We start from the raw sequence: 16,803 nt of genomic DNA, 5'->3' as shown, positions 1-16,803 counted from the left end.
TCCCCCAGGGCTCCTCCCTCAGCCCGATGCTCTTCAACGTCTACATGGCTCCACTTGCCCCCATCGTCAGAACCTACGGACTCAACATCGTGTCATACGCAGACGACACCCAGCTCATCCTCTCCCTATCCAACAAGCCCAACACCGCCAGACGCAACTTTCGAGAAGGCATGGAAGCCGTCACTAAATGGATGAAAAACAGCTGCCTACAACTAAACACCAACAAAACAGAAGTACTCATCATGGGCCCAAACCCCGACGCCTGGAGCGACACCTGGTGGCCCACCGCCCTCGGAAACCCGCCAACCCCCACAGACCACGCACGCAACCTGGGAATCATCCTGGACTCCGAGCTCTAAATGGACCGCCAGATCAACTCGGTCTCATCTTCCTGCTTCCACACCCTCCGCCTCCTTCGTAAGACCTTCAAATGGATCCCCCTCGAACACCGAAAGACAGTCACTCACGCCCTGGTCACCAGCAGACTCGACTACGGCAACGCACTCTACGCCGGAATAAACAACAACCTCATCCGCAAGCTACAGAACATCCAGAACGCCACCGCAAGACTGGTCCTCAACCTGCCTTAACACTGCCACATCTCCCAGCACCTGCGCACACTCCACTGGCTCCCCGTCGAGGCAAGAATCACCTTTAAGATGCTCACCCACACACACAAGGCCCTCCACGGCACCGGACCAGCATACCTGAACAGCCGGCTCAAATTCCACGCATCCCAAAAGGACCCTACAATCAGCCCAGCTCTCCTACGCCGTGGTCCCCGGTGCCATAAAGACCAGATCGGGAGGCCGCTACTTCTCCTTCCTCGCGGCCAAAGCATGGAACGCCCTTCCGCTCCACCTCAGACAGACAACATCGCTCCCCATCTTCGCAAGAAACCTCAAAACCTGGCTCTTCGACAGACCCCCCTCCTTGATGGAATGGAACCTGCACCCCCCCACCCCTAGCGCCTTGAGACCCTTACGGGTGAGTAGTTGCGCTTTAACAAACTCCTGATTAATTGATTGCCCTATCTACACCTGATCGGGTCAGGAGTCTGAGATCAGCCAGCAAATCATGAGATGCGTCTGATGCGGTGGGAGCAGCCGGGAAATTCAATTAGGCTGAGTAAACAGCTAAAGCATTTGCCACCTCCTGTCTTCCTCGCACTCACACGCGTGTGTCGTCGTTGTGTATTTCTAGGACCCAGCGATTTGCTTGCTCTTTTGTCAAGCCCGGCAGAAGTTTCTCTGCTCCGTCTCAGACTTCATAAAGGCGTAGTTGGGTTGCCCGAAGACTAGCCTTGGCCTCATTAGATTCTGCGTCCCTGTAATCCCTTTGCTTCCGGCTTAGTGTCTGGTGGATGTCCTATTCCATTTGAGTACTAATGTTGGCTTCCAACTCTGCGATTTCACGCTCTAGCAACTCCATTTGTGCCCTCTTATCCTGGTTCTGTCCTACAATCTAAAGGCCCTGTCGATTTATAACAGTTTGATAAGCCTCACGGAGGGTCTGCGCCAAGTCCACCTAATGCTCGTTTTCAGCAAAATAAAACTCTGTGGCCTCCCAAAGACCCTCTTGTATCTGGGGTATCATGAAGTACCAAGGATGGAGTATTATTCCACCACAATCCCGCTGACGTAGGAGGCCACGCATCACCCATATTTGAGAATGATCAGAGATGCCCTAGGTAAATGGCGGACCTCACTAAAGTTGGGGGTGCACTGTGCCAATGTAAGGATAGTCTATATGGGAAAGACTACCATGTGCCCCTGAATGGAATGTGAATTGCTGTGCTGTCAGATAATAGGAGCGCCATACGCCCATAAGACCAAGAAACAATAAAAAGTCAGGCACTGGTCTACGGGAAGTCCCCATCAGTCTGGGGGTCAAGCGATCAGTTTCATCATTGAGTGCAATATTAAGATCACCACTGATTAATAATATACCCTTTACAGGTCAGATAAGCAGTGCATTCAAGTCAGAAAACACATTATAATGTAAACATGGAGGAGCTGTAGGAAGGTGGGTTTCTGTTGAAGTAACCTCCCCACTTTTTGCCAGACTATTGATGCACTTTTTCTTGGTGTGCCCTGGGTCCCTGCCAATCAGGATCCCAGGGCCGGTGTTCTTTCACTAAAACTAGCCCAATTGGCATCTCTAGCCACAGGTCAGACCCTGGTAAAGGGTACCATAGGTACCCAGGGCACTGTGACCAGAGAAGGCACTTATTGTGCTACCCTTAGGGGCCCTATACCCTGACCCTCACACACTGCCTTTGCAGGCTGCGTGTTTTCGTGCAGAACAAAGTTAAGAGTCGACATGCTACACATCCCTGTGTGCCAGGCCCACAAACCGCTGCCCTGGCATACATCAGTCACCCGTCTAGCTGGGTGCCCTATGCCAGTGGTGTGGGCACAGGTGCATGAGCCCTGTACCCCTACAGTGCCCAAGTCCGTTCCTGGGCACTGTAAGTGCAGTGCTGCCATTAAGAGTATATGGTGCTGGGAGGTTGACATTACGAACTCCACAGCACCATAATGGCTACGCTGAAGACTGACCAGTTTGGTACCAAACTTCTCAGCACATTAAACCCACACTTATGCCAGTGTGGGATTTAATGTCAAATGAACCACAGAGGGCATCTTAGCGATGCCCCCTGAAACTCGACCACCTTCTAGTGACCTGAGTGGTTGCATAGGCTGCAATCACCAGACATGTTTCTGGACCCCTGGATCGAGAGCCTGCTGCTCTTGGGGCCTAAAACAATGCACAGCCTGGGACGACGTGCCAAGCCCCCTATCCCAGGATGGGTAGGGTTTACGAAGGAGAAGCTTCAAAAGGCATGCCGCCTTTGTGAGCCTCTCCAGACCATTTGCTGCTTTCAGCAACTGGTCCCCACTTGTTCTACCCCTCACTTTGGGGAGGGAGAATGGGCGGGAAAAACAAGTGAGGAAGATGAATATGCTACTTACCAGTATGCATCTGTTCTTGGCATGTAGGGCTGCTAACATTCATATCTTTTGCCTAGATCGCCGCCTAGTGTTGGGTCCGGATGATCGCACATTGTTGTCCTGGAAGAGTCTTCGAAGTATCCTGAGATAGGTGGCTCCTCCCCTGGACTACAGTGCGCATGGGCATCGGCTCCATCCCCAGATTGTTTTTAGCCATTGTGGCAGAGATGGAGTGAAAAGTGTAAAGGATGTCCATGCTAATGATTGAATGCATGAGTATATCTGCAGCTGCGACGGGCACCGGGGAGGAGGGTGGGCGATATGAATGTTAGCAGCCCTACATGCCAAGAACAGATGCATACTGGTAAGTAGCATATTCAGTTCGAGGCATGTGGGCTGCTAAATTCATATCTTTTGCATAGAATATATAGCAGTCCCTCCCTTAGCGGCGGTTGCCCGTGCCAGCTGCAGAAACCTGAAAAAGTGTCTTGAGAACAGCCTGTCCTACAGCTGCTTGCTGCTTGGAATGCACATCTACACAGTAATGTTTGGTAAATGTGTGCGGTGTAACCCATGTGGCTGCTCTGCAAATGTCTTCCAAAGGAATGTTCCCCAGGAAAGCCATGGATGCCCCCAATTTGCGTGTGGAGTGCGCCCTTGGGGGTATTGTTAAGGTACGTTTAGCTTTTTGATAACAGATTTGGATGCACTTAACAATCCACCTGGCTATTCCTGCTTTGGAAATAGGGTTGCCTTTGTGCTGTGGCGAGAAGGCAACAAAAAGTTGTTTTGTTTTCCTAAAGTGTTGTGTCCTGTCAATATAGTACATCAACGCCCTCCTAACGTCCAAAGTATGGAGCATTCTTTCCGCCACCGTTTGTGGGTTTTGGAAGAATGCGGGCAGGTCAATAGTTTGGTTGAGATGAAACTGACACCACCTTCGGAAGGAATTTGGGGTTAGTGCGTAGTACCACCCTATTTGGATGAATTTGTATGAACGGCTCTTGGATTGTGAGCGCTTGCAGCTCACTGACACGTCTTAGTGACGTAATAGCAATGAGGAAAGCCACTTTCCATGTTAGGAACTGGAGTTCACACGAGTGCAGTGGCTCAAAAGGTGGTCCCATCAGCCTGGTGAGGACCACATTGAGGTTCCACACCGGAGCTGGCGGTGTTCTTGGTGGAATGACTCGTTTCAGACCTTCAAGGAAGGCTTTAATGGCAGGCACTCTGAAGACAGAGAGATGTTGCCTGTTCTGAAGATAAGCTGCTATGGCGGATAGATGGATCCGAATGGAAGTGTACGCTAGATTGCACTTGTAAAGATGTAACAGATAGCAAATGATGTTAGGGATAGATGCATCTAGCGGGTTTATGTTATTGGCTGTACAGTGAAGGACGAAACGCTTCCATTTTGCAGCATAGCATGCTCTGGTAGTGGGCTTCCTTGCCTCCTTGATGATGTCCATGCATTCTGGAGGTAGGTGAAGGTAGCCAAACTCTAGGACTTCAGGAGCCAGATCGCCAGGTTGAGCTGTTGCGGATCTGGATGCTGAATGTCTCCATGGTTCTGCGTCAAGAGCCTGGGTGTTAGGCGCAGCCTTTGATGCGGCACCACTGAGAGTTCCAGAAACGTGGTGTACCATGGTTGGCGTGCCCACGTTGGAGCAACCAGGATGAGAGTCATTGAGTGCTGTCTTAGCTTTCTTGCCACCAGCGGTATTAGAGGTGCTGGTGGAAAAGCGTACGCAAATTTGCCTGACCAGTTCATCCATATCGCATTCCCCTGCGACTGTGGGTGAGGGAACCTGGCAGCAAAGTGTTGGCATTTTGCGTTTTCGCTTGTGGCAAACAGGTCTATCTCTGGATGACCCCACTGCTGGAAGTACGGGTGGAGTACTGATGGATGTAACTCCCACTCGTGCATTTGATGGCTGTATCTGCTGAGCAGATCCGCCATCTGATTGTCCTTGCCCGGGAGGTGTTCTGCCATGAGGAAAATGTTCCTTTGAATGGCCCACTTCCACATGCTCTGAGCCAGATGAGACAGCTGTGGCGAGTGGGTGCCTCCCTGCTTTTGAATGTAGTACATCGCCGTCATGTTGTCCGTCCGGACTAACACTACTTTGTTGCACAGGTGTACATTGAAGGACTTGAGCGCCAGGAAGATTGCCATCAGTTCCAGATAGTTGATGTGCATCTTCTGCTGCTGCGTCGTCCATAGTCCCTGCACTGTGTAAGTGAGCAGATGAGCTCCCCATCCCTGGAGAGATGCGTCCGTTGTCAGGATAATCTGTGGCACTGGCTCCTGGAACGGTTGGCCCTTGCAAAGGTTGTGTCGATTCCACCAATGCAGAGAGTTGTATGCCCGACCGGTAATCAACACTAGGTCTGTCAGTTGTCCCTGAGCCTGTGTCCACTGATTTGCTAAGCACTCCTGGAGCGGACGCATATGTAACCTTGCGTGAGGGACTATGAAGATGCAGGAGGCCATCATGCCTATCAACTGCATGAACACTCGCGCTGGAAGCGAGTGTTGCGGTCTGAACCTTTGGATTAGAGACTGCATGCTGTCTATTCTGACCTTGTTTGGCTGAGCCATAGCAGTCAGGGTATTTATTGTCGCACCCAGAAACTGCCGCACATGTGCTGGTTGAAGGTGCGACTTTGGGTAGTTCAACGAGAAGCCCAGATTGTGAAGGAGGTGAATGGTGGTCGACATGTCCGCGGCGCACTGTTGTTCTGACTTGGCTTGAATGAGCCAGTCGTCTAGGTAGGGGTAGACATGTATGTTCTGCCTCCTGAGGTACGCCGCTACCGTCGCCAGACACTTGGTAAACACTCTGGGGGCGGTGGTCACTCCGAAGGGTAGGACTTTGAACTGATAATGCCTGCCTTGGATAGTGAACCTGAGATACTTTCTGTGGGACGGGTGTAGTGGTATGTGGAAATAAGCATCCTTGAGGTCTAAGGTTGCTAGGAAGTCCCCTTGGTTCAGCAAGGGAAGAATCTGTTGCAGTGTAAGTATATGAAAATGTTCTGACAGTATATACAGGTTGAGGGGGCGCAGATCTAGAATGGGTCTGAGGGATCAGTCTTTCTTTGGAATAAGGAAGTACAGGGAATAGACCCCTGTGCCTTCCTCCTCCACTGGCACGAGCTCGATTGCGCCTTTTTGCAGCATCACCACTACTTCTTGCTGCAATAAGTGCAAGTGCTCTGCGGACATAGGTCGTTGCCTTGGTGGAATGTTGGGTGGAGTGGACGTTAACTCTAGACAATAACCGTACTGGACAAGTTGTCTTACCCACCTGTCTGTGGTGATGTTTGTCCAGACTGGCAGGAACTGCTGGAGTCTCCCCCCGACAGGTGTTAAATGGTCGGGGGGCAGTGACAGAGAGTCACTGTTTGTTTGGGGCAGAGGAGCGGGAATTGTTGTTTCCTCTGCCACGTCCTCTGGTGCTGTTTCCTCGATAACCCCCTTTGTTTTGCTTGGGGTACGAGGACTGTGCTCCACCTCTAGTGAACTGTGATTGTTGACCCATCTGTCCTCAGGTAACCCCACGTGCACCTGAGCGACGAAAAGTGTTGCCCCGGAATTGTTGTGACTGAAGGGCCCCCATAGATTTAGCAGTTTCGTTGTCTTTCTTAATCTTTTCGAGGGTGGTGTCAACATCAGGACCAAACAGTCTATCAGGATTGACGGGCTGGTTGAGTATGGTTGTTTGAATGTCTGGTTTAAACCCTGATATGCGTAGCCACGCTTGTCGTCTTAGCATGACGCTAGTGTTAATAGCCCTAGCTGCTGTGTCTGCGGCATCAAGTGCACACTTTATTGCTGCGTTGGAGATGAGTTTTCCCTCCTCTATGAGCAGTTTGGTACCCTCTTGAAACTGCGTAGGCAGGTGTTGTAAAAGTTGCTCTAGGGTGTCGTAATGCGCCCTATCATAACAATATGTTGAAGGCATCTATCAAAGAGACCTCAACTAGTGGGGACTGGAAGAACATCCCTGCTACCAGGTTCTCCGATACGCCTCACTAGGCTTGATACGCTGCAGTCTACCTGAAGGTTGGATTGTGATGGTGTCTGACAAGTATCCCCCAGGATGCAATCACTGCCCACGTTGGCACCACTGGAACGCTGTCATATACAGCATGTGTGCATGACCAGGAGGTTACAATAGGCCAGCAGATCTAGCAGGCGCAAGACCGTCAGGATTGGAATCTGAGCCATTCACTGAAACAAGAGAAGCATTGAGTGAATATCTCAAATCCTTTGAGTAGGTGGAAAGGCTTGAAGGGATGTTGTGACCAATAATGTAGTTAAGAACAGGAGGCACTGGCCATTCTATTGTATTCTCTGCCGAAGAAGTAGACAGTTTTTTCCCCAAGCAGGTAAGACTGGCTCTGAAAGGTAATCACTGAATGGCAAGCAAGGTTCTGCTGTCTAGGTATATGGCGCAAGTACCTTAATAAGAATGTTGGATCTAGTCTCCACAGAAGGAAGAGTTCGCTACAATACCTGTCATCAATCAGACCACTGCATGGTAGGAAACCACCTTGAAAGAAGGAGGAAGCCCTGAAGGGCTTAACATCTCCAGTTCTGTGGAATTATCACCCAGATATTAGTAAACACCTGTATTCCCCGACAGTAATTGTGGTGGCTCACCTTTGTCATTTGTGTTTTGAGTATTAAAAAGATTAAAACTGATGCCAAAGTCATGAACGGCCCCTCTGTAGGATGTCCTTTCAGTACGTTCCTCCCTATACCGTTGCACCACATAGAGGCGCTTCGCCTCTCCCTTAGATCTGAGACGTTCAGAGATGAGAAGCTGTGGCTTAATGATAGGCTAATATTGCCGTCAGCAATGAAGGGAGGGCAGGGGCGGGCACCAGTGGAGCCAGAGGCGTGCCAGATTCAGAAGTGTGGTCAGCACAGGAGCTGTAGGCAGCGACTGAGCCAGATGTGGCACCAAAGAGATGACCCAAGAAGGGGATGAATGGCGCAGAGGGAGCCCCTGCTGGTAAAATCCATACAGTCTCCCATGAGACCAAAGGTGCTCCAGACGGGCCCATTGCTCTCCTGCACACAAACATGGCACTCAAGGAGAACGCCGGTTTAGTCTCTGGAATGGGAAACTCCGGGTATGGGAATCCGAAGGTGGTTGTGTTGGAGGCAACAGCATCAGGCCAGTATCAGTTGGCACTAGTGGCGCTAGCTCAGGAGGAGGTGGCATCTCCCCCAGTTTCAGCTCTGACAAAGACTCTGTTGGGGTCATAGATTGTCGAGGGGACTTCACATTTTTCATTTGTGTCTCATCTTCTTTTCATGTTATTGCCTTCGTTCGATGTCCACCAACGTGACCTCGAATGAGGCCAGAATCGTTGTTGAGCACAGCAATCATCGTTGGTGCCTGCGATCATTATTGGATCTGGCTACAAAGAGCTTAGCCCCCACTATTTTATGGCCTTAGGAAGTATACTTTGGGAGGACTCCAGACCTGAAGTTGTGATCAGAGCCAAGACACCAAAATCAGATGGTGCACATAGACATAAAAATTGAGTTGTTCTATGCTCCAGTCTTGGCTTCATTCCAAAACCTAGTGCATTCTAACTGGTGCAGGTTTACTACTCCAGGTTAGGTGGGATTTCAGGAATTACAAGAGCAGCGGAAACCATAGGACTAAATGAATTCTAATGCAAGCCCACAATCCCCCCCGAGACCACAGTCTCCTTCACTTCTTATAGTACAGAGGCTTCCATGCGTTGGACTTGTCATGCTCAGACTCGTGCATGAGCACGGGGTCTAGCAGTCCCTAGTGTGCAAAATAGAATAGTGGTGAGCTGCTAAACTTTGCTACAACATGGTCGGGCAGGTAGCCGAATTATTAAGTCACTGATTTAGTTCAGGAACTAATTCACCAAGTCCCCATGTTGATTCTTCCGGCGTTGAGGCAGAAGCCTACAGCTAACACCTCGGAACACAGGAAGGTAATACATAGGTTACAACTGTCCATTAAGGGGACGGCCAGAATCCCTCATGCATGGAGATGCAGTGGGTGCTTGCTTTCCCAGTCCAGTTGGCAGCTACATCTGGACAGTACAGTCCAGAACCTCTAGGACTTTTGCTCAAGCAGGGGTCCTACTCTTCATGTTTCCTGTCTTGTTGCAAGAGTCAGGACGACATGGTAGCATTACCCCTTCAAAATGGATATTGACCGGATGAACGTGGGAATGCAAGGTTTAAAGGGTGACGGGAGGTGAATTACTGACACACATTCAACCTTGCTTAGATTCTGTGCCATGAACTGGTGCTGAAGGAACAAGTGGATGTGATGTTGGTTCACTAAGGCTCTGATACGGCACGGACATTTTAAATGTTTGCGATGTCCGCGGCCAAAAATTGGCAAGTTGGACCTGCAGATAGAGAAGACAACTTCTGAGATGAAGTAATAGATTTTCTCAAGGGGAATTCTGGGTGGAATATTACCGAGTTTATAATGTTTTCTTTAGAGGGTCTCATCCCAGTCAGGAAGATGATGGAAAAGTTGGGCATGTCCCCACAAGTCAATGCAGTGGCCATATTCTGCTCAACTCTTTGAGGTTGCTGTTGAAGATATTCATGTGGGTAACCAACACCACCAGGAAAACCATCACCTATGCCATTGATGTGGTCTGAGCGCTGTGTCTGGGTTATTTTTTCCCTTTCTTGTCTTCCTTTCGGGACCTAGCGGGCGGGACTTTGCGGGCAGGTCTTTAAGGGCGGGACATTGCGGGCGGGAGTGGTGGACGGAACTATTTGTGGTGGGAACTCGATCATGTTATCGGGTAGGTGGGTAGGAGTTCCCTTTAAGTAACCAGCATTGTGTGGGTTGGATCGGTGGGGCCTTGGTCCGTATTTCAGGCCCCTGCTCACTCCTATCATTGCTTGGGTTCTCTTCCGGTTTCCGGCCCCGGAAACACTTCGGCTCGAGTATCCTAGCGTCCTGCTGTTTGGATCTTCGTTACCTGCTCAATGGACACTTCTCCTTTGGATTCCCGTTTTGCCCTTGATTGGATCCCCTTTTGCTGTAATTGACTTGTCTGTTTTCCGGCTGGAGCAGACCCTTCGTGGGAAATAATTTTTTCTACAGTGGTCAAAGTGGAGCAATATCTTGTAGGGCATAACGAGGAGGGGATATTTCTGGACTCTAGGAAAGATCTATTGTCCATATTTTTGAGAGACCATTATATTTTCATTTTTCTTCAGTGCACTGAGATGGAATTTCTGTGACTATATTAATTCTGCCAGCGGGCTTTTTGGCTACTCGTTCTGGAGGTGTTCCTTTTTTCTCCCGCATATTAAGGGAACCTGGTGTTACGGGAATTTGCTTGGAACTTCTTTTGTGGATACCTTCCCCCCCCCCTCCTTTCTTTCATTATTCAAGAGACCTCCGGATTGCCTGATTTATTAAGAGCAATTAATGCGCTGTGTTCTGGGTATGTGAAGAGTAAGGTGGAAGGGGCGCTATTGGGTGACGCTATCTTTTTGAATAACGTTCTTACCAGCGGGTCTATCCCTTTCTTATAATCTGTTGTATTTTTCTTTCTTCTTGCTGCAGTATGTTCCTGGTATGGAGATGCGGTATGCCTGCAGTCTAGAGGATGGCCGTATGAATACCGGTACTACCACCATTATTGACGTGAACCGGTTCTCCCCTGGGTGCGTTGCCCGCTCGGGTGATTATCATTGAATATCGCTTGAGGGGTTAAGGCACAGTTAAGGGGTGAATCGGGCCATCCTCGATCCTGTAGTACCTGTGTTTTCAGGTGAGTGGGATCGGAACAGCCCTGATCACCAGCAGACTGGGCTATGGGAACCTACTATACACAGAATAACCAACTAACTCACAAAGACATCAGACCATTCACAAGACAGCAGCCAGACAGGTCCTCAACCTCTCACGCCAGTTCCACGTTACACCACACCCGAGGGAACTCCACTGGCTCCCAATACCTAAGCACGCACAACTCAAGCTCCTCAGCCACACATACAAAGCATTTAACAACAGCACTTCCTACAGCTGTTTGAACTTCTATCAGTCTTCCAGGCGCCGCCGCACAGCTGGACTCTCACTAGCACACATCCCATGCAAAAGGAGATCAGGAGGTTGTGCGTTCTTGTACACCGCTCCTAAAGTACGGAACAACCTCCCACTCCACATCAGAACCTCCTGCTCCTTCTTGAATGCCACAAGTAGCTGAAGACCTGCATCTTCAAGTAAATCCCCCGAGGCTAGCCTCACCCACCTGCCAAAGCATGAGGACACCCTCAAGGGTGATAGTGTGCAATAAAAAACACACAACATAACATAATATTGTGTAAATTTAGCTGGAAGCTGTTAGCTCTAGGACCGGCCAGTGCCAAACACTGTGATCCTTGAAGTAGAAGAGAACACATACATCTTGATTCAAAGGCTGACAGAGTTATAAAAAAGGCATTCAAAGCAGATAAAGGACCGAGCTATTAAGAAATAATAACAAAGCAACACAAAAGAACTAACTGATCTGGGACAACTGATTTGAAATGCTGCTCCATCTTCCTGAAGCTCCTGGAGAACGCTGGAAAAAAGCCTCAGGGAGTGCACGTGCTAACAGGTCATCATGAAGGTCAATGTATCATGAGAATTGTTTTTGAGATCAGAAATGTCCAACTATCTGTTTTTTATTGGATGTGTCAGTTCCGTGATACGGGATGCAATGTAGGTGATCATCAGGACAGTAAGTTGTTGCGCTCATGTTTGTGTCACTTGTGTGAGGGCTGGTTCAAGGCTTCCTAGGAGTCCTGCGGGCGGCTGCCCCCTAGGAGTCCAGGCTGCAACCTCCATCTGAATGTTTAGGAGACGCCTTGGCATAGTCCAGCATCATCAGGCCTTCTTTGTCCGCTCATGATGCAGATTCATAAGTCACCCTAGGGGGCTCTGTGTGCGCCCGCCAGGCACATACAGTTAACCATTAACAACAGACTAGGCAATAGCATGTTTTATAAGGACTGTATGAACCTGGACCCACTCGTATTTACTAGAATCGGAGTACAGACCTGCACTGGCAAGCCCAACGCTAGAAGAAACAGAGGGTTAGGGGAGCGGATAGAAAGCTACTGGACTACTGCCTGGTCCAAAATGCAAAACAGATGAGGAGGCAAAAGAGTGTGAGGTTAGGACTCAGGTCTGCTAACTCCACAGTCAACTCATGAGTTGTTACGTTACTGCAGATAAGGCACGCATGTGGGTAGACTGGAGGACCAAGGGAACCTTCTGCAGCTCTGAAGCATCTGGAAACCCAGATAAGACAAGGGCACCTTGATCTGACTCATGGAAATAGGGCTCTGAGAAGCCTCAGGAGCCATCCACAGTACAAGCCGAGGATGGTCAAGTAACAACAAAAAAGGGAATCTATTTACTTTCAAATTTCCGGCTGTCGTACTGGAAGGCGTTGAACGAGTCGGACTGGCTGTCGGAGCTGACCAGGTCGCTGCTGCCTGCACTCGCTGGAGACGTCCATTCGGAGGGAACGCCGGGGTCATCTGCAGGACGCGTCTGGCTCTGCTTGTTCAGGATGTCGGGTAGGTCCCTAGGGACCTCCAGGCTGCCCGGACTGCTTCCTCTCCTGGTCACAATCTAGAGACAAAAGAGCAGAAGGAAGTACTTGCAAACACGGCTGCTCAAGCAAAGCCCATCTCAATGTGACAAGAATCATTTGTTTTGGAACCCAATCAAAGAGAAACCTGAAAATAACCCAATGAGGCAAACTGAGGAAGGACATTCCCTGTTGCCCAAGTGGATGGCGGGAGGAAGACACCAGAGGTGACCTCGGGGGCAGCTGGTAGCGTACTTACTGGGGCAGTGCCGGAGCGCAGCCTCTCCTGTATGAACTCATCCATGAGGTCCGGAACATTGGAAGCACTGCTGCCCATTTCACCCGCACCATGGGACAAACCTTCTTTATTGGCTACAATCAAATCAGAAACAACATTTAAAGCGCATGTTTGTTTCAAAATCACACTAAATAAAATATTACAAAATGCAAATGTGGGATCTCCACTGAGCCAATCTCCTTGCGATGCATGCAGCGAAGGATGAGCCGAGGCAGCAACAATCAGTGCAAGGAATGAGTCAGTCTCACAGCTGGGTCATAGGGTTAAAAGATGTTAATTACGTTTCATCTGCGGGCCAGCATCAGAATCTGCAAAGGAGTCGGAGGGAACAATGGGAGCCCACACTTCCCTGTTTCTACCTTTCCCCATTTATTGAGCAACAGAAGGTTTTATACCAACTCTGAGGACCCCACAATTGTCACCTCTCCTCAGCGGCCTACACCTCTGCAGGGGGCACAGAATGAGGGCCACTAATCCTATGGGTACCACAGACTACAACTTCCTACCCTCTGCTTTGGTAACAACCGGGTACATAAGAGAAAGAACCTGCAACTGCCAGCCAGGACATCCCAGCCTCCAGTCCATCCCATCAAGCACACGATGCACTGTTTAACTCTGAACATTCTTGGTCCTGTACCTCACGCTTCCTTCACCTCTGGCACGGTTACTCTGCGCTAGGCATCACCCTCGCGCCCAGGCTGTCCAACTCTGGATTTGAATTTATCATTGTTTTGGCCTAGTCCACCCGCCACAGCCTACATCTTGTACCCACTGGCCTGTGGCATCCTACACCGTGCCTATAGAGGCCCAATTCCGATCTAAACATTTCCACATCAACCAGAAGCATGCAGCACGGTCTCATCCAGTGACGTAAGGAAGTCCTAGGTTTAACTATGGTTCGTCAGACTAAGCGTCAGCCAGAAGTGAAGCCCATGAGACGTGTAAGCAGTCTACACCTGGAATGAGTTTACAACCTTCACTGCAGAGCAGCCCACGCCAAAGGAAGCTTGCATTCAACGAGCTGCATCCAGAGCTCCTCTAAGACAACAAAGACTCATTGACAAGCAGTACACATCTTCTGGTCTCAAATCTACACACATAACTCCTTGGACAGAACACAACTAGTCACACTGAACCAGCACATGACGGTGAACAGCATGGAACCAGTCACACAGAACCAGCACATGAGGGTGAACAGCTTGGAACCGGTCACGCAGCACCAGCAAAAGGCAACGCTATAAGAGCCGGTTGCTATGACAGTGTAAAAGTGTTTGTGTTCAGACACGGCGGAAAAGAAATGCGTTTTTTTTAAAAACTTTATTTCCAAGTGCATACAATTGTGGGCATCAACAGAGCTCCTGCACTCTCCAAAATTATAAACGCTTAACTGGAAAAGATCTGTCATTTCCGGTTGCAGGTATGTGATTCTCCTGTGCATGACGGGGGCTCGCCGTTCCCCTGGGCGCTATGAGTAACTTATGCACAAAGGAGGAATATGTTTCGAGCCGAGCAGGGGACCAAATCTTTGCACTCCACTGGTGTAGTACCACATGCTCTTTCTTTCCATTTATTTCAGGGTTATAAATACAAAGGAATGTAAAACCGCTTTGCATGCAGTCATACGATTGTAGCAAGCATATTACTGGGAGATTCTGTCGGTGCAGCCAAGCCCTGTTATAGAACAGAAACACAAACTCAACGCCAGAGAAATATGACTGCTAAATTTACGTGGCCGCGAAACAAAGCAACCGGAAAGAAACATGATCAAGAAGAGATGACACCATGCGCGCCGCTGCTCGCTCCCGAAAGCGGGAGGCCGTCGGACATGCACGGAAAGTGAAAGCGACCAGAAAGAAGCATGATCAAGAACAGATGGCACCATGTGCGTCCCTGCTTGCTCCCGCAAGCTGGAGGCCGTGGGGCAAGTGATTCCAAGAGTCCCTCTCCTAGAGCAGCACATGCGCACTGCGCTAGGCTCGACCTAAAAAAGGAATAGAGAAAGGACTACAAAGTGTGGGAGAATTCCAGACCCGACCACTAGGTGGCAAAATAATGGAAAGTATGTGAACTAAGAGGCGATTCACGCTGGAAAACGAACATTCAAATGTTACCCAGAAAATCAGTTTGGTGCAGTACACAAATGCGCCTTTCTTTAACAAAGGCCCTACCAAAAATATTTCAATAACGGTTGCAATACTGAATAAAGCCCAACATGATGAGCCTACAAGGAGGGTTCACTGGGTGCTTGTGCACCTATGAAGCATGTACGTCATTCAGATCAATGATGTTCCTGTGTTAATCTTTCGCTACTACTACTCTTTTGCTTCACCTAGTTAAGAGTAGCTTTATCTTTTTTAAATATGCTTTAGGACAGTCACAAACAAAGGGCTAGTATGCTGGTTTATCACTATGATGTTTACTTTACTCTGCTGTGTCTATTTCGTGTCATTTCAAAAGAGCACTGCTGCCCAAATACGGCTTCCTGGCGCTATCTGTGACCAAAGGCAGAACAGTTTCCACGTTGTTACCAAGTTTATTACTTTTTAATTTTCATATAATATTTGTATTGTATTTTTCTATTTCAGTGAAAATTTGATTTTTAATTGTATATCAGCAACATTATGCTTACAGATTCATGAATATCATTCTTTCAAAAGCCCATTGAGTGGGTTTTGAAGCCAGGCATGGCATGGGCAAAGGGGGACCCTGCTTTGAGGTTTTCAGGAACAGCTCCAGGACAGCAACCAAAATGTCCGTGTACAGTGCAGGGACCACCGTCTTGTGCTGTATGAATCTCATATTTGCAGAACGACTTTATTCAGACTGCGTTTGATCTCCATGCACACCTCATGTTGTGAAGAAAGGGATCCCAGTTATAGGCCACTGAAAGCACTTTTAAGAGGTATACATGATAACCCTCTCTCTCAGGAGCTTCAGGTGAGAATCTCAGCTGCCACCAACCATCAGTCTCACCAATGCCCAGAAAGGGCAGAAAATATCCTCTACTACTGGCGGGGAGACCCTTCTGGTTCACTCCCGCTTCTGCACAGTCTGATCAACACACAGCACATCTCCAGTCAATAACAGATGTACAGTCCACATGTGGATAAAACAGAGTCACCTAAAATGGCGAGTTGGCATAGCTGTTAAAGGAACATAAGGACTTCTGTACCTTTGTATTGCAACTTTAAACAAGGAGGAGTCAACGTGTTATTGAAGGTAAGGCATTTCATTCTTTTAAGATCACTTTACAGAACTTTAAATTAACTGAAGTTAAGGAAGCCTAAAAGGCAACACTTTTCTACTAAATAAGAACGCCAAGATCAAATAACTCACATATATTGTCCCTTGAGAAAAGAGAATGATCATTTTCACTTTTAGGAGGAAACAAAATTGGATGAAAAGCGCCATTTGGCACAAGGAGAGCATTTAGGAATGGTGGAGCTCTCTCTCGCCATCTTCTGAACCTGGGCTGAGAAGTACTATATGTTTACAAACATTCATTCACACGCATCACACTGCATGTAGAGGCGTGAAGGCTCGATCTGTAATACATGTCTTGTCACCCTCCATACAGGGGATCAGCGGATCTATCTATTCAAACAACCCTCCATGTGGGGGGAGGAGAGGGACCTATCTGTCCACACAACTCTAATTACACTTCACACAAGGGGATGGGGAATCTAAACAGTCTGCTCCTCGTCATAATCCACACAAGGAAACAGCACGGTCTGTTCCAGCATTGTACTTTTAATCCTAACCTGAGCTGCACAAGGTGCTACCTGTTCAAATATGTACCATCACATTTCACAGCAGGGAAACCACAGACTATCTTCTAACACACATTCCCTTGAAGTCTTCCCAGGAAAACACCAAGATGTGTACATTCACACGCCTCTTACAATATGTCAATAAAGGAAATGGTTGGATAGA

At 48.7% G+C, this 16,803-nt stretch overlaps 1 protein-coding gene across 4 annotated transcripts in view; it reads right to left on the bottom strand.

The window, feature by feature from the left end:
- RALGAPA1 (Ral GTPase activating protein catalytic subunit alpha 1) overlaps positions 1 to 16,803 on the bottom strand; it is a 575,362-nt gene that overhangs the window by 300,241 nt on the left and 258,318 nt on the right. For all 4 annotated transcript variants that reach the window (XM_078659361.1, XM_078659359.1, XM_078659360.1 and 1 more), the window contains 2 exons: positions 12,832 to 12,944; positions 12,397 to 12,613 (listed from right to left, as the gene is read on the bottom strand). In XM_078659361.1, the coding sequence (XP_078515487.1) occupies positions 12,397 to 12,613; positions 12,832 to 12,944 (330 nt within the window). The remainder of the gene's footprint in view (positions 1 to 12,396; positions 12,614 to 12,831; positions 12,945 to 16,803) is intronic.

The sequence above is a fragment of the Lissotriton helveticus genome, chromosome 9 (assembly GCF_964261635.1).
Source record: "Lissotriton helveticus chromosome 9, aLisHel1.1, whole genome shotgun sequence".
Classification (NCBI taxonomy): domain Eukaryota; kingdom Metazoa; phylum Chordata; class Amphibia; order Caudata; family Salamandridae; genus Lissotriton; species Lissotriton helveticus.
The sequence above is the reverse complement of the archived record's forward strand: the minus strand, read 5'-3'. Positions and strand labels throughout refer to the sequence as shown.